The 24,909-nt window shown below is 37.7% G+C and overlaps 1 protein-coding gene across 1 annotated transcript in view; it reads right to left on the reverse strand.

Annotated features, from left to right (window-relative positions):
* LOC121380125 (eukaryotic translation elongation factor 2-like) overlaps nucleotides 1–23,835 on the reverse strand; it is a 36,010-nt gene extending 12,175 nt beyond the window's left edge. The window contains exons 1-13 of the mRNA XM_041508906.1: nucleotides 23,707–23,835; nucleotides 21,082–21,296; nucleotides 19,170–19,357; nucleotides 18,260–18,468; nucleotides 16,933–17,283; nucleotides 16,320–16,654; nucleotides 15,198–15,336; nucleotides 10,981–11,100; nucleotides 9,858–10,109; nucleotides 8,827–9,036; nucleotides 8,203–8,385; nucleotides 6,644–6,776; nucleotides 5,899–6,020 (exon numbers count right to left, since the gene is read on the reverse strand). Of these exons, the coding sequence (XP_041364840.1) occupies nucleotides 5,899–6,020; nucleotides 6,644–6,776; nucleotides 8,203–8,385; nucleotides 8,827–9,036; nucleotides 9,858–10,109; nucleotides 10,981–11,100; nucleotides 15,198–15,336; nucleotides 16,320–16,654; nucleotides 16,933–17,283; nucleotides 18,260–18,468; nucleotides 19,170–19,357; nucleotides 21,082–21,296; nucleotides 23,707–23,709 (2,460 nt within the window). The 5' untranslated portion in view covers nucleotides 23,710–23,835. The remainder of the gene's footprint in view (nucleotides 1–5,898; nucleotides 6,021–6,643; nucleotides 6,777–8,202; nucleotides 8,386–8,826; nucleotides 9,037–9,857; nucleotides 10,110–10,980; nucleotides 11,101–15,197; nucleotides 15,337–16,319; nucleotides 16,655–16,932; nucleotides 17,284–18,259; nucleotides 18,469–19,169; nucleotides 19,358–21,081; nucleotides 21,297–23,706) is intronic.
* Nucleotides 23,836–24,909: the final 1,074 nt, after the last annotated feature.

Genomic DNA, 24,909 nt, shown 5'->3' on the forward strand with positions numbered 1-24,909 from the left:
ACACATACCACGGTCTTTGATATACCAGTCGTGGTGCATTGGCTGGAATGAGAAATAACCCAGTGGGCCCACCGACGGGGATCGATCCCAAACCGACCGCGTATCAAGCGAGCGCTTTACCACTGGGCTACGTCTCGCCCCTAATAGTAGAAGTTAACATTATTGCCAATAGGAATTGATTTGATACAAAGGAACCTAAAACACCAGGGTGTCCAAATCTCACGGTCATTTTAATTTCATTTCAACTTATTGTCGTGTTTATAATCCATTTAGGGTTCAAGCACGCTGTTCTGGGCACATACATCAGCTATCTGTCGAGGACAGGATGTTAATGGTTAGTGAGAGAGAAGATAGTGTTGCGGTCTGTCCATTGAGTCGTTAACACTCGCTCTGGGTGCGAGCCGGTACCGGGCTTCGAACCCAGTTCCTACCAGCCTTATATCCGATGGCTTAACCACGCCATCACCGAGGCCGGTACCTCACGATAATTTTACCCTAGATCGTTAAACATGCGCGACAATCGTATTCGCTGTACCGAGACTAAAATATGGAAAAGTAGGTTCAGTGGCAACAGTCGATAACAACAACAAACACATATAAATAAACACCTACAACACATCGGAACTCAGGCGGTCGCGTGACCATTGACTTACATCTCAACATTTACACAATAATAAAACAATAAAATAAAATAAAATAAATAAATAATTTAACAACAAAACACATGATGACACTTACCATGTTTGGATTAAGCCTGAACTGAAAGACACAAAATATATCAAAACTGACCAAAGAACACGGTGCGTATTGATCACATCTCGAGTATAGTAATGTTTTTTTATTTGTCGCCCCACGGTTTTATAGGCCCATAGCTCGGGATTATTTATAGTGACATAATGTCTTTTATGATACAGTTAAGAATTAGTTATTGCCCTATGTGGTGCAATACTTGCTATAGCAGTGTCCAGTGGGATTTCCAATCTAGTGTTAATACTAATCTCTCTCCCTAATCGAGATTGCACAATATGTAGGCAAGTGGTAAAGTACTGGTCTGAGATTTGATAGGTCGCAGGATCGAACGCCCTAAGTGGAATCCATATTCCCCCACCTCCTTTTTTTTTCATCTACTCGTCTCAACAAATGGCTCACCACTCGTACATCAAATATCGTGGTATGTACCGTCCTGTATAAAACAATGTATGTTTATATTTAGGATATCTTACTGCTTTACCCGTAGTAGTCCAGCAGGCAGAGGGTTTCTTCTTTCCCTTTCTCTTAGTTAAGGCAGTGGCGTATCTAAGGGGCGGGGGCGGGGGCGGGCCCGCCAACCCCACCCCACCCCCCAATTTTATGACAGTTATATTTTAAATTTTTTTTTTTTTTTTTACGTTGGAGAATCCGAGGAATCCGTTCGGAAACATTTGTGCTCTTCGGTCACATGCCATTACCCCCACCCCATCCTCACCCCATGGATTTTCTGAAATAACCATGACAGACAACTTAATTATATTATTTACTTTTTTATTATTATTTAACGACGCCACTAGAGCACATTGATTTTTGTATCTTATCATCGGCTATTGGACGTCAAACATATGGTCATTCTGACACTGTTTTTTAAAGGAAACCCACTGTCGCCACATAGGCTACTCTTTTACGACAGTCGACAAGGGATATTTTATTTGCGCTTCCCACAGGCAGGATAGCACAAACCATGGCCTTTGTTGAACGTTATGGATAACTGGTCGGTGCAAGTGGTTTACACCTACCCATTGAGCCTTGCGGAGCACTCACTCAGGGTTTGGAGTCGGTATCTGGATTAAAAATCCCATGCCTCGACTGGAATCCGAACCCAGTACCTACCAGCCTGTAGACTGATGGCGTAACCACGACGCCACCGAGGCCGGTACCAGACAATTTAAATTGCCGTTTAAAAATGTGCTTAGTTGCCGCTAAACAAATATCCCTCTTTAGTTGAATAGATTTGACAATGGGATCATGAATGGGAATATTTTGCAGACACGGTTTCAGGAAATATTATTTTGCGGAATGTATGTGTGTGTGGGGGGGGGGGGGGGGCTAAATGGGTACATGGACTAACTCGTCAAACGTGCATCCCAAGGGGAAAAAAATTAAAAGAGAGAGAAAAAAAAAGAGGGGGCATTTCAATATGTTTAGATGGTACGGGTGCCCGTTTTACTGTTCATACATGGGGTGGGAGGGGGGAGGTGGAGTTGAGAAAATGTGTAGCATATGAATACAAAAAAATTGTAATTGGTCGATTTTTGTGCGTTGTTTCAAGTCTGAGGGGATACTGTAATAGATGCGCTGCACCGGGGTGTACTGAAATGTACAGTGAGAATTATAGTTTCAATGAAATTTCCATACCTGTATAATGGCGTATGAAATCAGCAAAGTATTTTCAATAATGTATCTCTACATATTGCAATTCTTAACTGTGTTAATCTATAATCTACAATACATTCTCTACTTTTAAGTCAGTTCTCATGAATTAATGGATTGTACATCCAAATGGGTAGCTCATGGAGAGCCGGTAGCGGGTTTCCTCTCTAATTCTCTGTGGGCTTTAACCATATTTCCGACGCCATAATGTTTTGTGCGTCATTAAATAAAACATGTCTTTCTTTCCTTTTACATTTTCTTCTTAAAGACAGAAGACACAACGATAATAAGCGAGAAGCTGGCAATGCACAATAGACATTTGTTTTCCTCAATAATATCTCTCTATATTTCGTTTTTTAAAAAATAAAAATTAAGCTAGTCAAATGTGTAATTATATTATTACATTCCTTGCCCCTACAAATGTTATGTTAGGCAAAAAAAAATGCGATCCTAGGTGACATGCGTGCTGAGATATTGGCACTAATATTTGTTTTATATGGCGGCCATCTTGAAAATCCAATTTAGCCATCATAATGTAATTTGGGCAACTGGTTCATATTAAAAGTTGATAATTATGGCAATGGGCAACTTGTGGACGAAATTGTATGCTTTTATCTGGAACGTCTACATCATTTCACTGGGCTGCTTGAAAAATATACTAAATTCGGTCGCCATTTTGATGACGTCGTTTGAGCATGTTCCCCAAAAGGAATTCTGGGTAATTTTCACTTGTGAGATCAGTCCATATACTATCAAGAAATACCCAAATTAGCTGGTAGTACGGTAGTTGCCACTTGACCCCCAAAATGAGCCTCAATCTGCACAACTATATCAGATGACATTTCAACCGAATCAATAATACAAATTCCTATCCCATTTGTCGACTATTTTACAAACTAATTTTTCATATATCTTATCTGAAGATGGTGTAAATGATCATGTTAGTCATCAATATAAAACACCGTCCCAGGTTTTCCGTTATTGTTTACGAAGACGTAGCCCAGTGGTAAAGCGTTCACTTGATGCGCGGTCGGTTTGGGATCAATCCCCGTCAGTGGGCACATTGAGCTATTTCTCGATCCTGCCAGTGCACCACAACTGTGCTATCCTGTCTATGGGATGGTGCATATAAAAGATGCCTTGCTGCCAATCGAAAAGAGTAGCCCATGAAGAGGCGACAGCGGGTTTCCTCTCTCAATATCTGTGGTCTTTAACCATATGCCCAACGGCATATAACAGTAAATAAAATGTGTTAAGTGCGTCGTTAAATAAAACATTTCCTTCCTTCCTTCCTGGTTCAGGAAAAACTTTTAAATAAAAAAAAAATCAATTAAAATTACCTCAATATCCCCGTCAAAAATATTGCAGTGCATGATTATTGCCGTCTTACGTTAGGAGCGATTTAAGATATTACCATATAAATTGACATGCCAAGGGGATCTCTTCTTGAACAGCTCAGGCGATCAACAGCTCTCCGTAAATCTTAAAAGTCCATTGCATACATTTTTCTATTTTTAAAATATCAATATCTGTAAATATTCAATTTATTTCTGCCTTCGATATACCAGTCGTGGTGCACTGGTTGGAACGAGAAATAGCCCAATGAGCCCACCAACGGGGATCGATCCCAAAACGACCGTGCACCAAGCGAGCGCTTAACCACTGGACTACGTCCCGCCCCTTATTTCTGGTGGTCCTAATGTTCGTAGAAAGCTGTTCAACTCCACGTGACAAGGTATTGGTGTACAAAATTCTTCAAAGGTAAAATCAAGTTGCTACATTCACTAATATTACAAATATGAATGTTCTTCTAACCTAGGAATAAATTCAGTTTCCATTACAGCTTCATACCACCCATCACACCAAGCCTAGTTTCTATATATAGATCAACGTTCTAAAGCCAGGAACTGTTTCGTCCAAAAGCAGCATACTTCCTTTTTACCAGGGTTAGACAACTCCACTAACCCTTGGACCTGGCTAATAGAATATTGAACTGTACATATATTACTATAATACATAGCGTATTAGCCAAAGCTTCTGCGAGGGCTAGCGACCTTTGTCATACACAGACGGAGTTTGCAGTCATTCTAAAATGTTTTAAAGTCGTTTGGTGACTAAAATTACATGTCCAATACATATTATTTAATGTTCTTCCAGTCGTAGTAATATTTGTATATCCCAAACTGTTTTCACCTCACAAAAGTTTTACATGCACCAAAAAATATGCATAAAGTAAAACGAGCTTTACCCTACTATCGACCTTAGAAAACCCGAAAAACATTTATACACATACCAATATTCCAAATGAGAAAATATTTGTAATCTATAAATTTATTATATACACAGCAATGAAATATATATATATATTATAAAAATTACATCGAATCTGGTAAAAAGTAATATTTTCACTAAAAGTTCATGATTAAATTCTCGCTTTGTCTAGTTTTTTTATTTACGTTACAATTACAAATCCATCGGATCGTATTTGAAAAAGAAAAAAAAAATGCAATTTAAACTACTTATTTTTTTATATATAAAGTGCAATTACGATAAAATATCTCAAATGAATTGAATACGAAGCTAAATAATGATGACAATTTCCAGTCATTAAATGTCAATTTAATAATTAAATAAAGATGATTTTTATTAAATTTTCTTTTAAAAAAAAAAAAGACTGGTCAAGTAAATTTTCTGGAAAAGTTCTAATGGTGTTACATGTTTTCGTTAAAGCGAAAGATATAGTCAAAAATTAGGAAAAATGTATACAATACATAACACCATTTCATGGCACATTTTTAAAATATGATTTTTATGTCAATTTGCGACGAGTGAAAAACATTTTTTTCACTCGGTGCTTCGCAATTTGTGAACATATGGTTTTCACCCATCACTCGTGGACATAAAAATCGTATTCGAAAAAAAAAAACCCCATGAAATAGCCTCTATTTAGTCCTGGAAATCTGCAATAGGATCAAACTCCGAACAGTTTCGAGGTTGGGCTTTCATGGAACTCAAATACTACCCCAGCACAAAAATAAACACATCTGCTATTGGATGTCAAAGTTAAGTATATGAATAGCAATCGCTGGATTTATTTTTTCCCCCCTCACAGAAGCCATCATCAATGATGCTTGTGCCAAGCCATTAAGTTGAACAACAAAAGAGAACAAGCATTTCATTAAAGATTTATTTTATTTTTTATTTTGTGTTTTTTTTTAATTGTTATAATCCATATAACTTAATATGCCAAAATGGTGAACTGATCTTGTCCGTTATAGTTGCTCCAAGTTTTTTCCATTTTTTTTTGCTGACCTAGTCACAAGATGTCGCAATAACCAAATAAATAAGTACAGCAGGTGACAACTGAAGGAATTCAAAGCGGTTGTGAGCTTTTATAAATTAGTCTTTTGATGGCGCTGGTATCTACATCTTGTCGAGGAAGTTATCAAGGGGTGGGATTCCTTCCTTAAGACCTTTTCGTTTTCTCGTGTCCACAACAACCTGGCCTGGCCTGGAAGAAGGATCGAACGGATCTCCACTGAGAATCTGCCAGTGGTCGAACACGCACTGTGGGAAAGCCTGGCCTCCGGTGTTGGATCGCAGATCAGCTGTGAAACCTAGAAGTACAAAGTTAAATTAAAGCACACTAATCGGCCATAGAATATCAAACATTTGATCATTCTGATTTTTTTTTTTTTTTAATTTTTTTTTTTTTAAAACAAGAAAATAAAAAATGATACCATTCCCACATTGACACCAAGTAATTTGTTTTATATATGGACTTTCCCAAAAAAAACAAGACAGCACATACAACTGACCTATTGGATACCAAGATTAAATTGTGACAATACTTAGCATATCTGTCATTTATATCCAAATCAAAGACTTAAAACAGACCAAAAACAGATGAAGGAAAACTTACTTGCTTAGCAACAGCTTGTGAATATTACTTTGGAATTGAGCAAATGATTCGTTACTGGTACAGATAGAAACAAAACCCCCACAAAAACCCACCAGGTTAACTTCATTGATTAATTATTTCCAACTGGATGTCAAGCCTTTGGTAATTTTGATCGAAGTTTTCAGAGAAAACCTGCTACTCTTTTAACGTTAAGATCGAGGAATATTTTATATGCATATTCCCACAATCGATGGATCCTAAAATGACTGCACACCAAGCGAGTGCTTTACCACTGGGCTATGTCCCTCCCCCAAACATTCAAGTATAAAGAAAACTTACCGAAAGATTCGTTGACTGGCAAATGAGCCTTGGACAACATCTGTGGTGTGCCGATGATCATCTGGTTATCAATCACAGTTCCACGGCGCCTGTTGAGTACACTGAACACTCCGCCAACGGCAGATTCTGGCACCTACAACACACAACTCAACATTACAACTCTGTTAATAACGTGCCCACCTACAACTCACTATTACAACTTCATTAATAATGCCGAGGTCGGTTTCCCCACTGACAAAAGTTTGCAATAATCTGTATAACCACACAATTACAACTTTGTTAATAATGTTACTCACACCGTCACTTTTGTACTTGTAGATAATTGGGCAAGTTTCCAGTTATAATTTTTGCATTTTAAAAATCATCTTTAACATCAGCATCTTTCATTTACAGTTTATTTCTCAACCATTTACCGGGAGCATTTTGTTCAGTACCACATGGCACCTTGCTATGACATTGTAAGAGCACAATTATTTAAGAATTGACCGCAATTGTATTTTGGTTCATGCAAGTATAAACCGAAAAATTGATGTGCATACTATATGACCCCGCTTAGAGGGTCATACAAAAGTGTGCATGTTTTTTCGGTTCATATTTGCATGAACAAAACATAATTAAATTTATATGCATACTTAACAATATATAACTGAATTTATTTTGTTTAGCTTTAAATACACCTGTAGTATTGTTTGTGTAAACTTCACTGATACTTATGTCACGTAAGAATGCAAATGTTCATTCACTATTACTTTGAATCAGGTGATTTTTGTAAATGACATCATTTTGATAAGCGACGCCATTTCATCTCGCTTCTGTGCATTTTTACGGACAATATCGTTATATTAGAAGGAATTGTCCTATTCGTGCTTAAGTTTATTTTTATGAAAGTGAATGAAGGGAACGAGTCTAACATTTATGCTGTCTGTGGAACCGTTAATTTTCGCGAACAGCTGTACAACATCGCTTACAAGTTACAGGCGTGAAGTTTCCTACATGATTTCTTTCGCCACCGACCAAGTCTTATTTCATGATTAGTGAAGGGTTTTTGTTTTGTTTTAAAACAATGTGTATAGATCTACATGTCTACTCTGCTACAGCATTTTCTATTAATTTATCGTATAAATTTTTTTAAATTTCTTTTGTAGCTTTCAAGTTTTTTCTTCAAAATAAGTGATTGCCTGAATAATCCGGCTAGTTGCACAAAAGTAGTGTCAGTGGTGTGTGTGTCTGTGTGTGTGTGTGTGTGTGTGTAGTAAGTAGGCGTGAATTCAAAATAAAATTCACTTTGAGATATGAATGAAAACAAGTAAGCACCTCTGGACCAATCAGATTGCCGTAAAGTGTATAGATGCAAAGAAAATTTAATTATTCTAAAATGTTAAATAGTTTCTTTTTTCTAAATTATGAATGCCTGGAACAAAACACCAATACTTACGATAAACTTTTACACAAAATGATACGAAAGGATATTGCTTTAAAAATAAAATAAGTATATGCATTTTTAGCAAGGTGATTGGGTTTTGGTAAACGAGAATGTTGTAAACAAGAACGGAACTCACGCTAATTTCCACAAGATAGATTGGCTCAAGTATTCTTGGTTCGGCTGTCAGTTGGCAGGCATATAGTACCCTTCTCGTCGTGGGGATGATCTGTCCACCTCCCCTGTGGATGGCGTCGGCGTGGAGTGTCACGTCGTAAATGTTGAAGCGCACACCCCTCAAGTTCTCTTCACACAATACACCCTGGAAAAACAAACAATTCAATTGTCATCTAAAACAAGTAACCGGTTAAGGAATAAGACAAGTTCTCTACTCGCAAAAAACATTGGAACAAATGAATTCGAGACTACATATAAATCAAGGAACTGCTTAAGGAACAGATAGCAATTAAAAACTAGGCTACGTCCTGCCCTAAACAGCGATTTAAATATAAAGGTTAATGAATTAATGAAATATAGGAAGCTGCATATTGTCAAATCAGCACTTTTCTGTCCTACAAGGAGTATGTTGATGTACTGCTACCACCCAACATTCAAGCTTTAGTTGGAAGACAAAATAAATTACATACATTTGTCCAACAGTCTGGTCACTTTCTATCTATTATTATGGACATGTAAATAGTGCTTTCAACATCTTTACATGGATAAAGACATTAAGTAGACTGATCCATTTAACCGAACCAACCTCTTTTGTAGCCCACTGGAATCCAGCAACAACGCTGTCCTTGATTTCGTTCAAGTACTGCACAGCCTTCGTGCAGTCCACCAGGAGATTGGGTCCAGTTCCCTCAGGTCCAAAACACCAGAGCTTTCTGGCTTCAGTCGGGTCAAATCCATACTTGTCGACCAGTAATCTGGCTCGCTCTTTGATATCCTGTCTTGGCATGACGTCGCCCTAATAAGAAAAAGTTAATAGTTACCCGAGTAAAATTCTGAAGACTCGCGGAGTGCACAAGACCAGTTTTCCTCGAGGCTCAGAATGACCAAATTCACAATTTTATTTCCTGACAGCTCAAAACTGCTTCCCCAAAAATTCATTTGGAAATTGTCTAGTAGCATGAAGAACGAAATAGTTTAAATAAATTTCTCTAAAAAAAAAAAAACTATGCTAAAAATAAAAACCCAAATATGGTTAGAATTGGTCAAATGGTTTTGGAGCAAACAAAAAACAAAAAGAAGAAGAAAAAAGTGAAAACAGATCATGAGAGGTCAAGTGACCTAAAAATCTAACTATATGATATACAAGTCAAACAACAGATACAAATTAAAAAAATTCAAATATTAAAAAAAACCCCAACTTAATCTTCAAAACAGTTTTCAGTCAATACAAAAATAACACCACTAGAGCACATTAACCTATCATTGGTTATTGAATGTCAGACATTTGGTAATTCTGACTTGTAGTCTTTAGAGGAAACCCGCTACACTTTTCCTAATGCAGCAAGGGATCTATTTATATGCACTTTCCCACAGACAGGAAAGTACATACAATGGAAAGTACATACAATGGTTCAGAGTTATGGTTCACTTGTTGGAACGAGAAAACCCCCAATCAGTTGAATGGATCCACTGAGGTGGCTCAATCCTGCGACACATGTACCTCAGACAGGCACTCAAACCAGTCAATTAAAGACCCATTAATAGAAATACATTAAGAATCCTGAATTTTAAACATTAAATTACCCTTCCCCAAACCGTATCTAGTAATAAACACACATTATCCATAGCTTCAGGCAAATCGTCCGGTAGTGGTGCAGCCCTCATGAACAAACGGTTGTGTTTGTTCGGCGACTTGGCGAGACACGTAAAGCTGGACTCTGCTGATACGGTTTCTCTGTACGTGACAACTGGGTCGGACACTTTGATGGCGATTCCTGCGTGATCCTCTTCCAAGTCCTTCAGACAGATCTCCAAGTGAAGCTCCCCAGCACCGGCAATAATGTGCTCACCAGACTCCTCAATGATACACTGGCAACAAGAACAACAAAAAGTTAAATAATTATCTTTAGTTAAACCTAAAATGCATTTAAAACAAAAGGTGTTTATGTGGGAAATAATGAAGTCACAGAAATTGAAGTTAGGTTGTATTTTTGTTTACAATCAGGGATTGCACTTGGTGGCTATTCAGGCAAAGGTCGCTATTTTTTTTACCAACTTCACCATGTGTGGACAATATGATGGACAAAATGCATGGCTGGTACCAGTCCAGCAAACTATTTTCGCACCCTGGACATAATTCAATTATATACCAACGTATCAGTAACAGAAGGGATGTGACATTATGTAGTTGGTGGAACAAAGTAAATATTTTAAGATCGTTTTTTGTTGGGTTAATTAACAAGTCACTTGCCATGTCACTGATTTCAGCCCTTGAAATAAGCTGTATAGTCAGAAATAACCGATTAATAGGTTACTTGGTGTTTTTCAGTCACAACTGATTCAGTTATTACTTTTAAGTTTCAAAATTTCAGCTAGAAGGCAAAACAGGTTGCTGATCAGAATGAACTGTACTTAAACACTGGACGAGTGAATCGCCCCAAAGGATCATACTTAATGTTTAAATTACGGTGCATTTGGATGTTTAGCTGGACCCATTTAATTGCTATGAAATGATAAATTAAAATGTTATCAGTAAAAACTTTCAGTACAAGAAATATTATTTGTTACTGTAAATGTCGTCCCAGAAAACCCCCAAAATGTAACTGATACGAGACCTGACCCATCTGTCAATACTTATTTTATGGGCTGTGACTAAATCATTAAGCAGTCTAGAAAGAAATGTGTGTAACAACTGCTTCGTCACATTACGATGATGCAGTTGGTCGTCAAACGTGCTTACCTGAACCATAGGATCAGACTTTGCCAGACGTTTTAGTCCTTCAACAAGTTTCGGCAACTCAGACGGGTTCTTGCATTCCACGGCCACTCTCACGACTGGACTGACACTGAACTTCATCATCTATCAAATACAAGTTTAAAAATATATTCCCAGTTTTTAAAAGCAGCACAGATTTCAATTAGAAATTAACACGTCTCAATTTTACAAATATTTAAATTTAAAAAGGTTGTTCTGTTTAACACCACCACATTTGATTAATTATCCATCTGCTACTGGACGTCAAATGTTACTACTACTTTTTTTTTCTTTTTTTTTTACCTATAATTGTAGAGGAAACCCGCTACATTTTTCTTTTTTTTTTACCTATAATTGTAGAGGAAACCCGCTACTATAATTGTAGAGGAAACCCGCTACATTTTTCTTTTTTTACCTATAATTGTAGAGGAAACACGCTACATTTTTCTTTTTTTACCTATAATTGTAGAGGAAACCCACTACATTTTTCTTTTTTTTTACCTATAATTGTAGAGGAAACCCGCTACATTTTTCTTTTTTTACCTATAATTGTAGAGGAAACCCGCTACATTTTTCCAGGCCTAGCTCTGGCACTCGCCAAATTTTATTTTAATTTGGCAAAATAATTTCAAGTATTAATTGATATTTTGTTGGGTATTTATAAAATTTGGAAGTTTAATATATAATTTTGCGAAGTTTTCTGTCGATTTTTTTTATATGCACTTTCACAGACAGGGCAGTACATAACAAGGCCTTTTATACATCAGTTGTAGAACATTGGTAGGGATCTTCAAAATATTTATTGGCTTAGACAGATTAGGGAGATTAGCTAAAGTCTGCACACCTAAGCATTTGTGTTGTATTTTAAAGTTAAAATCTATCTTTAAAAATGTACGTTTCACCGACAGTACAATTGAACAATAAACGTGTTACCACTGAAAGTTAAATTTTTTTTTAAAAGTGGCACCCCTGTATTTATTGGTCTGCATGATGGCACTAAGTCTGCACAGCAAACATTACAACCACCACTTGTCATAGGTAATGGATCAGACTTTTTTTTAACTTCTGACAACAAACACTTCCTATTATAGTTTGTTTCAGGTTTATTTAGATTATGCAAATAAAATATAAATGGTGTTCCATGCTCCTTAGTTTGATAACACAAAATGACAATATAAATTTTTTCCCATGAAAGTCAAACTTGATTTGTAACTACACGATAAAACTATACACAACATTTAAGCTCATCATCTCAAGGCTTTGTGAAGTTATTCTGGAAAACAAATTTTCACATCTCCTAAGTTCAAGGGCAATAACTCCATCACAAATGGGTAAACTTGATATGTAACATATGATAAAGCTATACATAAAATTGCAGATCAATATCTCAAGACTTTCTGGGGAAAAACCCCCCAAAAAACCAAACATCATCCGGGAGAACTATGTGGGACGGACAGACGGACGGACAGATGAAAACTATAGTCCCCTCCGGTTGGACCAGTATGGGACTAAAAAAGACAATGTCAAAATGTATGATCATTATTCAACAAAAATTATTAACTGTAAATGCACACAACCAAGTGTTCATTAACCATATAGGACAATCAATGATAATGATTATGAAAGAAACTATAGCTAAAATAGGCCATGATGTAAGCCATATTATTCGTGGTGTGTCACTTGGAGGGAAATTCAAAGTATGCTTAGATGTTTACATTAACAGATAAAATAAGTTATTTCATTTATGGATTCATAAATTACAATAAGGTATGTATTGAAGCTTTATATACTACTCAAAAGAATTTAAGAGTCAAAAATTAATAACCAAATAAGTTTCAGAGTATTAGATTGATGATGTAAACTACACCAATTTTTTTTATTTATTGTTCCATATTTACAAAAAAACACAAATAAACGTCACTGTATACAAGAAAGTCACATGACCTGCTGTCAAAGTTGAAGGTTGTCAAACACGGATTTTACACATTAGAACATTCGTTTAATAGTGTGTGAATCCACCCCTGGCGCGAATACACTCGACACATCGTTGCCTCATGCTGATGATCAGACGTCTGAAGAACTCTTGGGGAATGGCCTGCCACTCTGCCATAAGAAGTTGACCCAGATCATGAAGGTTGGCCGGAGGTGCATGGTTATCCCGAACTCTCCTGCCTAATTCGTCCCAGGCGTGCTCTCTTGGGGCCAAGTCAGGCGAATATGCTGGCCAATCCATCCTGGCGATACCTTGTTGTCTGAGAAAGTCCGTTACCACCCTGGCGCAGTGGGGTCTGGCAGTGTCATCCTGCAGAACTGCCCCGCCGCCAATCTGCTGAAGGCCTGGGAGAACCAACGGCCGGATAATCTCATTCAGATAGCGGATTCCATTCAGATTGCCATCCACCACATAGAGGGGAGGGGGGTCCTGTGGTGGATAGAGATGCCGCCCCACACCATGACGCTGCCACCACCGAACCGGTGACGTCTAACGTTAACGTCAGCGAAACGCTCCCCAGAACGTCTGTAGACACGAACCCGACCGTCGTTGAACTGGAGACTAAACCTGGACTCATCAGTGAACATCACTCGACCCCACTGAACACGTTGCCACCGCAGATGAAGCGTGCACCAGTGATGTCTGGCCATTTTGTGACGTGGTAGGAGTGGTGGTCGAACAGCCTGGCGACGGCAGCGTAGATTATTGGCTCTCAAGACGATTGCGTATGGTTTGATCAGACACTCTAGTTCAAGTCGCAGTCCGCAGATTGTCACGTAATCGGCGTGAAGTGGTTGTGCGTTGACGTAGAGCCATATTGGTGATGTAGCGGTCCTCTATTTGTAGTGCTTCGGGGTCTTCCCGAACGTGGACGATTTTGAACAGAATTCGTTGCTTGGTACCGTTGCCACAGTCGGCCAACGACACTGACTGACACCAAGTCTCAGAGCAACATTTCTTTGCGTATTGCCATCCTGAAGCCAAGCAATAGCCCTTCCTCGATCTTCGATAGTCGGTTGACGTCGTACCATTGTCGAATTTGGAGTGTGCACCGTACACGAACGCAAGCTCCAATTATAAGGAAATTCAGCACTGGGAACATGGAATACACATGCAAAGCGTGCAAATGAACCGCTTTGTGAAAAAGCAAGTTATGGGCACTTAGCAGACCTTTCGCTTTTGCCCCAATTTACGTGCAAATGTAAGCATGTTTTCGCCATTAGAACTAGTCGACAGTGTCAATGACAGTGGATTTTAATTCATTTATGGGTTGCTTAGACCCACTTTCGTCAAAATGGAACAATACCATGCGTGACATTATGGTCTAGCTAATATAATTGACATTCAGAAAATAATGTCGAAAATATCGTCTGACCCTTAAATTTTTTTGAGTAGTATATAAACTTGCTATACAAGTTGATCATGACAGACACGAGTTGACAGGTGATACAAAAACAAGTTGATCAAGGCTGGCAAAATTAAACTTTTAGTGAATTAATTCAGGGTTTTTTCAATCTAGTTGTTATCTATAGTTTTATAAATATATTCACAATCAAGATATGTTATGGTAACAATTGTTTTATGAATTAAATTAATGTGTTTACAAATATACCCAAACGTTTTAGGAAGTAAAGCAACGCAATTAACATGCCCAGACTTGCGTGCCTCACAGACTTGCATGACACGAGTGTAGGTGTATTAATGACTTATTTTGATAGTATAGTCTCCCCTGTGCATGCTGTAACCTCACCGTGGTGCAACATTCTCTTTGAGAATGGCCAATACAGCACAAATTGAAGTTTAGAGTAAAATTCAGTGTCCGTAAAATTCTGTGATACTTGTATTTGTATTTTTGCACAGTTCTTTACAGTTTTTGTTTAAACCTTGAATTTTTATATTGATGTTGATCAACACTTTATTTATTTGCATTACCATAGTTTGACACCCAATAGCTGATGTATTTTTCGTGCTGGGGTGTCGTTAAACATTCATTCATTTAGTATAGTCTATATGGAAATGAAAAAAGGAACTACTGCTACTGTATGCTGCTTATATTAGAGAGCAATAAGGGGTCTTATATACACTATCCAACAGACAGAACAGCACATACCAGTCTTTGGTGTGCCAAATGCAATACATCAGAATTCACTTCAAACTATGGCCCACTAACCTACTCCAGTTAGCATTTAGTCAATTACTGTGCTCTTACCTTCATGTTGTGTGCAGTATCACAAGTTGAGATGGTTCCAGTCTTCACAATGTACGAGTCGACTCCAACCAGACCACAGATGTTTCCACATGGCACTTCTTCAATGGCTTCCACGTAACGACCCATCATCAGAATTGTTCTGGGATAGGAAAACAAATAAAATTTCGTAATATTTTGCATCTCACCCACTGAAGACCGTAATATGTAATTTGTATTTAAATTTAGTAGGAATCTGAACATGTATCAAGATAAACATGCGACAAAGTATAGTTTTCCTATGCATCTCCCTAATTTGGGCACAACAGGCTTTTTTCCAGGTCCAAGCACACCAAGGTCTTTTAGTGCAGCAATGTTAATAATAGCTGGTAGAGTTGTACATATTCAGGAAAGTATTTACAGTTATTTTAATCAAATTACAGCTTGAACATTCCAATGATTTGAGGTTAGGATGGTTGTATTTAATGTGGGCTCGTTTATTTTGAGCACACCCTTTACTTACAATCCGATCAGAACTCCTTTGCCTATTTAATTTATTGTCAATTAGAAAGTCCACTTTTGTAAGGTAATAGATCACAACATCTGATAAAGCCAACTCATTTATACTGTTCATATAGTTATGAAAGAAAAAATGGAATTGAATTAAATAGTGGCTTCTGTAGCATACATAAGAACTTGTTACGGAAATCAACAAAGTCGGTAAAATTGTCTCGATTAGTTCAAAACTGTTAGCCCCCAAAGCTTACGAGAGGTCCCGAAAATTGCAAAAGTAACTTTCTACTTTCTTAAAAAAAAGAAATGAAATTTAGACAAAAGACAATTGCTGCATAAATTAATAATGCTTGGTTTTTACTCGCCTCAGCATTTTGATGAGTGATTTTTCACTCACCTAAAAATTTATGAGATGTGCGGTTTTTTCACTTGCCGTATTTTTTCAAAAGCTTTAAACTACAATGCAAAAGTTGATGCAGTTGCAGTCACTTTAAACTCGGAAAATTAATTCCTATAGATGCCATTTTACTTTATACAAGGCAAGACAAAAACAAAAAAAACAAGTTGACCATGTCAGCACCACTAAAATGGTCATATTTTGCTTTCCAACTAATTTTTATGTAAAAAAATTACCTCTGAATGGTCTTCTGGTATAAATCGTCCTTCTTGCCCGGAATATAGTTGGGTCCCATGATTCTGACCTTCTGTCCTGTCGCAACAGTGCCAGCGAAGACTCGGCCGAAGGCGTAGAAACGTCCCTTGTCACTCGTGGGCACCATCTTCGAGATGTACATCATGACTGGCCCTTTAGGGTCGCAGTTCTTCATCGCTATACAAGCAACATCATCAGGAGGGCCCTCGTACAACAGTTCTACTCTGTACTTTTGCGCCGTCACTGGGGATGGGAGATGGATGACGATCATTTGCAACATAGCATCACCAGCAGGAAGCCATTTCCTCATGATAACCTGCAAATGAAAATGCCATAAAGAGTTTTTTAACAAGAAATCAGCACAATTAAATGTTTTGCCTATCAAACTCATCCAGTGTCACTAACAGTTGAATACATAAGATTAATTTGAATAAGTGTTAAAAAAATAAAAATTAACAATATTTCCATGGAATTCAACGTCTTGCCTACCATAAGCTTATTCAATGTGACCAGTAAATACATCCATAAGATGTTCATCTCAATGCTAATCTACTAGTAAACCGTTGTAGTGTAAGATCAACATGAAATACGTACCTTGAGCAGGGGTTTCTGCGAAAGTTCTTTCTCTTCAGCGGTCAACTTAATTCCCAGTTTGTCTGCCATAGCCAGAGCCTTTTCATTTGTCGGGCTCTTCATGCACTTGTCGAAGATGTCGTAGATTGGGGTCAGGATGTACTGCACAAAGCCTCGGATAACACCTGGGGTTTCCGATTTCACCCACTTCTTTTCTTTCGTATCGTAAAAGTTGTCTCCCCAAAGCCGTTTCATCATTTTTTCCTCCTCAATGCCAAACTTTTTGCAGTACATTTTGGCGAAATCTTTCAGAGTGAAAGCCCAGCCGTGCAGACCAGATCCAAATCCAACAGTTGTGTTTTGAGGACTGACCTGTATATTAAGTTTAACACTGATTAACATATTACACTGCCTTATTTAGTGTATTTCAAAGATGAGTGGTTTTTAACAAGTAATCTTAGCTTTCCGTAGCTGTATGTGAACAAGTAATCTTAGCTTCCCGTAGCTGCATGTGAACAAGTAATCTTAGCTTTCCGTAGCTGCATGTGAACAAGTAATCTTAGCTTCCCGTAGCTGCATGTGAACAAGTAATCTTAGCTTCCCGTAGCTGCATGTGAACAAGTAATCTTAGCTTCCCGTAGCTGCATGTGAACAAGTAATCTTAGCTTCCCGTAGCTGCATGTTAATTTATATGGCAATCAATTATAGCAACATTCTGAAAGATTCCCCATAATCTAAGTTAGGGGAGCAATTAAGCACTCCCCTAATTTCTTTTAATGGAAAGGTCTGGAGCCCTGCTAGGCAAAGGGGAGAACACAGAACTGAAAATCCAATTTAAAAAAAGCAGGAAATAAAGTTTTGGTATGTACTTACAGATATGGAATAAAACGTTTGTTTTGTTTAACACCACCACTAGAGCATATTAATTAATCATCGGCCATTGGATGTCAAACATTTGACTTGTAGCCATCAGAGGAAACCCACAGAATTTTTCCATTAGACAAGGGATCTTTTGTATGCACTTTCCTAAAGACAGAACACATACCATGGCATTTGACTAGTTGTTGTGCACTGGTTGGAACGAGAAAAAACAAATCAGTTAAATGGAACTACAGAGGTGGTTGGATCCTATGATACATGCACCTCAGGCTGGCACTCAAACCAACTTAGCTACACTGCACAATCGGCAATGCTGTGGAGTTTTTAATTATTCTTCACTGCACTTTTTTGGCTGTGAACAATGTTCGATTGCTCTCCCCCAAAGCCCAGTTTTTGCTGTGTACAAATATATAACTACAGGGGCCTGTCTATTCAACCTATGCCAGGGGCTCCACGGAGCGAAGCCTACCATGATTTCTCCCATGGGTCCATCTTCTTCTCCGTACGTCCCAACAATCACGTTGATGCTCTCGATGATCCTCTGGAAGTTCTGGTACAGAGGCTCTTTGTCCAGCTGGAGAGTCAACAAGGCAAGGTCCATCTTGTTCATGAAAAGCACTGGCTTGATTCGTTCAGCAATCGCTTGTCGCAGGACAGTTTCAGTCTGTACGCACACACCTGGAAACATGAAAACAGTGTTCGTGAAAGGAAATGGAATGACAATCCAATGCATGCATGCATTTCGAATTTGGGTTTATTTAAACATTGACAAACACAGGGAGAGACAGGCAGTTGGGAGGGGGGGGGGGGGGGGGGAGAGATACAAACACACAGGCAGTTGGAAGGGGGGGGGGAAGAGAGAGAGAGAGGGGGAAGAGAGAGAGAGATTATATATATATATATATATATATATATATATATATATATATATATATATATATATATATATTATATATATATATATATAGAGGAGAAATGTATATTTTACAGCCACTCCTTTCAACAGTCCATGTTCAGTCATGGGGCAATCCACCAATCAGGGTTTCTGCCAGAGGGTAAAATGGATATGGTGCCATACCCAACATTTTATTCTTTTAAGTTAACTTTTGGACAAAATTTATTACTCTTATCATTACTGTACAATTTTCTTAAACTAATTCTAAACTTAACCCATTTTCTTTCTGGGGGAGGTCCCCCATACCACCTGTTAACTGTGGTTGCATTTAATTCCATAGCGACGTATCTAAAAATGTCTTTCTGGCAGAAACACTGTCAATGTTCGAGACAATGCAACTAAGCTGATCATAAACAGAAGTTAAAATTCCAGTGACAAGTGTTTCATCGTCAAACACAAACCAGACATTTGTCGTCATACTAACCTGAGACACAGTCGACGACAACGAGGGCCCCGTCAGTGACTCTGAGGGCAGCAGTCACCTCCGAGGAGAAGTCCACGTGGCCTGGGGAGTCGATCAGATTGATCAAGAAGTTGAGGTTCTCTTCATCTTTAGCCTGCTTGATGTACTTCCAGTCTTCCTTCTTCAGTGTGTAGTACAGAGAGATCGCTCTGCAAAACAGTAAGCACAAAGATGAACATGAATATAGTCCAAGACAAAATATGTAAAGACTTCCTACTTTCAGAACAATTACAATTCAAATTTAAACAAGTCTCCTCAAGTGACAGTCGCCAAATTTCCCAATAGCGAATTTAAAAAAACAATTGCAGGGCACAATATTTCACACAAACCGGTTCTGTTCGCGCATCTGTTATGCAAACTTTACAATTACAGGAAATAAGAAATGCTTTATTTAACAACGCACTCAACACATTTTATTGACGCTTATATAGCATCAGACATATGGTTATGGACCACACAGATATTGAGAGGAAACCCTGTTGCCACTTCATGGGCTTACTCTTTTCGATGAGCAGCAAGGGATCTTTTATATGCACCATCCCACACAGGGTAGTACATACCAGCCTTTGAAAGACCAGTCGTGGTGCACTGGCAATAGTGCCACCGACGGGGATCCATCTCACACCGACTGTGCATCGAGTGAGCGCTGTACCACTGGGCTACGTCCCGCCCCTCGATTACAAGAAGTTTATTATACAGTTGCATATTGCAATTCCTAGACCCTAAAGTTTGACTAGTATTCCGACAAATATTTTAGACAGATTTTTAGATACTTGATGTGTAGCAAATCAGTAGACAACGTTATATTGCAACAGTTGTAACTTGCGACCAGTATAAACTAAAATGCTCAGTAGAGAGTCGAGCCAAAAGTTTTAAAGAATGTGCAGAGACCGCTGGGGATGGCTAAATTATCTATTGCTATTTTATCTCTAAAGGAATATATATTAGACATAATATTTTACAAACGTTGAAAACGATTTTAACGTAAACAGAAATCCAAAAGTGTCAAAGTTGATATATATTAATATCAGACAATGAGCTTTAAAAAACAAACATTTGGAACGTTACTGTAGTACAGAAGTACCATTAATAAAGTGAAAGTAACTTGGCCACCACAAAACGAAAAAAAGGAATTTGGAAGTGTATTTGGTTTCAGTACTGGGGCCGATATTTTGTCCTATTACAATATTGTTAACTTTAGCAAGCATTAAAGAATTTGTTTTATAAAATGTTTTCTTTATTACGTTTTATAAAATGTTTGAGCTAAAAATTATGTATTTAAAATGTAATTAAAATGTAATTTCAACGTAACTGATCAGCTGACCACAGGTTACGCAAATATAATTCACGTAACCAAACAATTGGTTACCTAGGTAAAAACCATGTGAACCGACTTCCCCGGTTACCTCAGATTTCGAAATATTGTTCCCTGATTTGGCAAAATAATTTTACATTTTATTAGAAAATAACTGGTTTTGTGCCATTTGTGAAGTTTGACAGATAATTTGACAAAACTGTTATACCAGAGCTAGCTCTAACTGCCATTTCTAAACTGCAATCTTGCTAAATTTGCAGCACGATATGTTACATACTTGTACATTAAAGGTAGTTTGTACCATTTAACGACACCACTGGATCAGTGATCTATTAATCGGCTACTGGTAATTTATGCAACACACCGCCATCCCAACAAAACACAGGCATATAAAAACGACTAAGAAACCACTCGAAAGCAAAAGATGTAGATGTCACTAAAACTATGATGTAACCCAGATTTGTAGAAATACATCCGAAGACAACTGACATCAAATTCCAACTGATCAATGCAGCTAAACAATATTGTAAAAAAAAACAATGGAAAGAAAAAACGTACGTCGACTTGATCGTAATACAGCGTTCCTGTTCATCTTTCCTTGTATCCGTGAATCTAGTTTCACCTGCCTTGGATCCAGCAATGATTCCGGCTTTACTGACCAAGGAATCAGTCAGTGTTGACTTTCCATGGTCAACATGAGCAATCACAGACATGTTACGGATGTTTTTCTTATTATCCATGATCTCACGGATCTCGTCTATGGTAAAGTTCACCTGAAAGAATAAAGACAGAATTGGTTAAATAATATATTGAAAACGTAACACCAAAAATGTTTAATTCTGTAATAAGTAACACTAGCAATTTACACACATATACAAGTCTATGTTGATGAACATATCACCACCATAGTAAGAAATTGACACTGCCGCCATTTTGGTTTTATGCACTGGTATAGTCTTACTGTACATGAGAGAACCGTTTATTTACTTGTTGCTCCCTCTGTAGTGAAATTAATCAAACAAGATTTCTTGTTTCAAGACTACACCAAACTAAAATGGCATCCCTAAATGAATATTGTTTTTAATTGCAAAAATGGTAGTTTTTTGTTAAATTATTTCCAAAAAACATTTTTATATGATGGGACGGACAATTAAAAAAAACAGGAGCAAAATAAAATCTGCAAAGTGAAGAGAACACACCAGATCAAGGTAATCAATGTTCTGATCACATGACAAATTTCTTTACCATCAAACGAGTGGTTTCTGTCAAAGATTGTGGATATTATCAAAAGAGAATAAAAGATACGTTGGTGCTGGTTAACATCAAAGTTTAATGTTACAAACGGACTCGAGAATAATCAACTAAAGCTCTGTGGCATCAGATTTAGGGATTTTTTTTATTTGCAACCATTTGGTTGTCAACCATTGCCAAAGTATTACATAATTTTCTTTGGCCTTCCCCAACAACATATCAATAAGGGGAAAGGAGGATGTAAAATAATTTATTTAACAACGAATCAACACTTTATTTTCGATTATATGGCATCAGACATGTGGTCAAGGACCACAGATATCGAAAGAGGAAACCTGCTGTCTCCACTTCATGGCCTACTCTTCGATTAGCAGCAAGGGATCTTTTATATGCACCATAGCACATTCCAAATTTCACGGCCTTTGCAACAATAATTGTGGAGCACTGGCTGGAACAAGAAATAGCCCAATGGGAACACCAACAGGGATCAATTCTAGACTGACAAGGCATCAACTTGATCAAATGAAGGCTTTACCACTGGGCTATCAATAAAGGGGTTGCTAGTCACTTTGTACCATGGTCATTTCGTACCTAATTTGGTCGTTTCGTACCCTGGTCATTTCGTACCATTGCAAAAAGTCATTTCGTACCACTGCAAAAAGTCATTTCGTACCACTGCAAAAAGTCATTTCGTACCATTGCAAAAAGTCATTTCGTACCTTAGATATTCCGTACCATAACTGGAAGTCATATCGTACCATGGTATAACAATTTATAACAATCACCCCGGTAATGTCTTTCACAAAATAACATTAAATTACAAATTTGTGGTTAATTTAAGGGATATTTTATCAGCAAAAGACTAAAAATTATTGCCACTTTGTATAAACATTATCAATTGGCTAATTTGGCAATCAGTAAGGTAGTTAATGGTTTAATGGCTGTTATTATTTCTTAAACAAATAAGATGCAAATAAGCAAGTTTTGAAAAGACCTAATAAATAAATAATATTTTGTTGGTCCATTATATTGTTTTGTTGTTTTTGACTAATTATCTGGAGCCATCTCACACAAAATCGAAGTTGGCAGTTAGTAGTAAGTACCATATATGGCTCTTGTCAGGTAAAATGGAAATAACAGTTGACAGGTATTATGGGTATCAATAACGATATGCTGCACAATAATGTGTTCTGGTTTTCAAACTGTCAAAATAAAGTTTTAAAACAAAACCCACTGCTTTTATGCTATAGTCAATTCGTTTTCTATATAATGGAATGAAATGACTAGGGTACGAAATGACTGGGGTACGAATTGACTTTTCACTATGGTACGAAATGACTAGGGTACGAAGTAACCAGGCAGCATGGTACAAAATGGATGGTACGATATGACTTTGGTATGAAGTGACTATGATTCAATAAAGGGACTGGAGATGACTGGATAGTCAACAGATTAAAAAGTTAAAGTTTGATGAATCATTAGTTCTACAATGAAGTTTTGAATTTCAACCAATATACATGAGGATTAGGATTATGTCGGGGTTTGGGGGAATTTATAACTTTGCTGTAAGATAAAAACAAATTAAATTCTGTTCAATTCTAAAAAAAAAATTAATGCGATTCATTTCATTGGTTACAAAAGCTGTTAATAAGCTAACAAACAAGAAAACATTGATATTTTATTTTTATTTATATAAAATTTCATTTAAATGTCCTTCGAGAATGAAAGAAACTTTATTATAAAAGTGTACTTGACGTCACGTTACGGTTTGGCCACTGGCTTATTGAGATGACATGTCTGTCCATCTGGAAGCTATACAATTTTGAAAATATGTCCGTAAATATTTCCTTCAACCACTAAAATACTTAAATGTACATCGAGTAAAAGTTAATACATAATATTAAGACATTACAATACATAGATGACACCTACCATCTTGGATGGAGTCTCGATTGGACAACGTAAAATATATCAAAGTTGCCCTTTCTGCGGACTCGAGCGAAAAGAACGTAAATAGATCACGTGATTGTGTGGTGAAATTTTCCGTCGACTGGTTCCGGGTGGTTCTTATGGTAACATACCAGTATTATAATTGTTTGACAACACTACTACAGCACATTGATTAATTAATCATCGGTTATTGGATGTCAAACATAGTCTTCAGAGGAAATCCGCCATATTGTTGTCCATTAGTAGCAAGGGGGGGGGGGGGGGGTGTTATATAGTTCCTCCACTTTTTATAGATATGTTAACAGAGTGTAACATCTACATTCTCTCTCTCTCTCTCTCTCTCTCTCTCTCTCTCTCTCTCTCTCTCTCTCTCTCTCTCTCTCTCTCTCTCTCTCTCTCAATACCAATATACACATACATGTATGTACATATTTTTTTCATCATGGCGTTGTTTAAAACATTATATGTAAATGTAGGAAGAGGTCCAGGATCGATCCCCGTAGGTGAGCCTATTGGACTATTTTTCGTTCCAGCCTGTGCTCCATGTGTAGTTAGTGTAACATATATAGGCCGTGGTATGTATTGTCTTTGGGATGGTGTATATAAAGGTTCCCTAGCTGCTATGGTGACCCCCACCCGCTTGCTACCGATTCGGTCGGGCTGCTGGTGCTCCCTTGCACCTGCCAGTGCAGGCGGTCGCTCCTCTCCCCTCCCCCAACCTTTCCTGTCATGGACGGAGGAGCCGACCAAGGCCGGCTCTTGTGCCCACGACAGGCGTGCGCTACAACAGCTTGTTCTGAATGTGCACGTAAAACCCTATGACATGACATGACATGTTATGGCGACATCGGGTTTCCTATCATTATCTGTGTGCTTTTTAACCATGTGCTGCACGTATTAAAAATATGTTGAGTGCGTCGTTAAATAAAAATTTCTTCCTTCCAACTTCTGATTAGACAACTGCAAGAAAAACTGAACACTTAATTAAAGTTAAAGTTTGTTTTGTTTAACGACACCACTAGAGCACATTGATTAATATTAATCGCCGGCTATTGGATGTTAAACATTTAGTAATTTTGACATGTAGGAAGTTAGTCTAATGCTAGGATCAGACTACCAGCTGCTAGCAAAAAGTTAGCCAACTCGACGAATGTAATTTCTCCAACTCCCAACTACGACGGGTGC

Source organism: Gigantopelta aegis, chromosome 2 (assembly GCF_016097555.1).
Source record: "Gigantopelta aegis isolate Gae_Host chromosome 2, Gae_host_genome, whole genome shotgun sequence".
Taxonomy (NCBI): domain Eukaryota; kingdom Metazoa; phylum Mollusca; class Gastropoda; order Neomphalida; family Peltospiridae; genus Gigantopelta; species Gigantopelta aegis.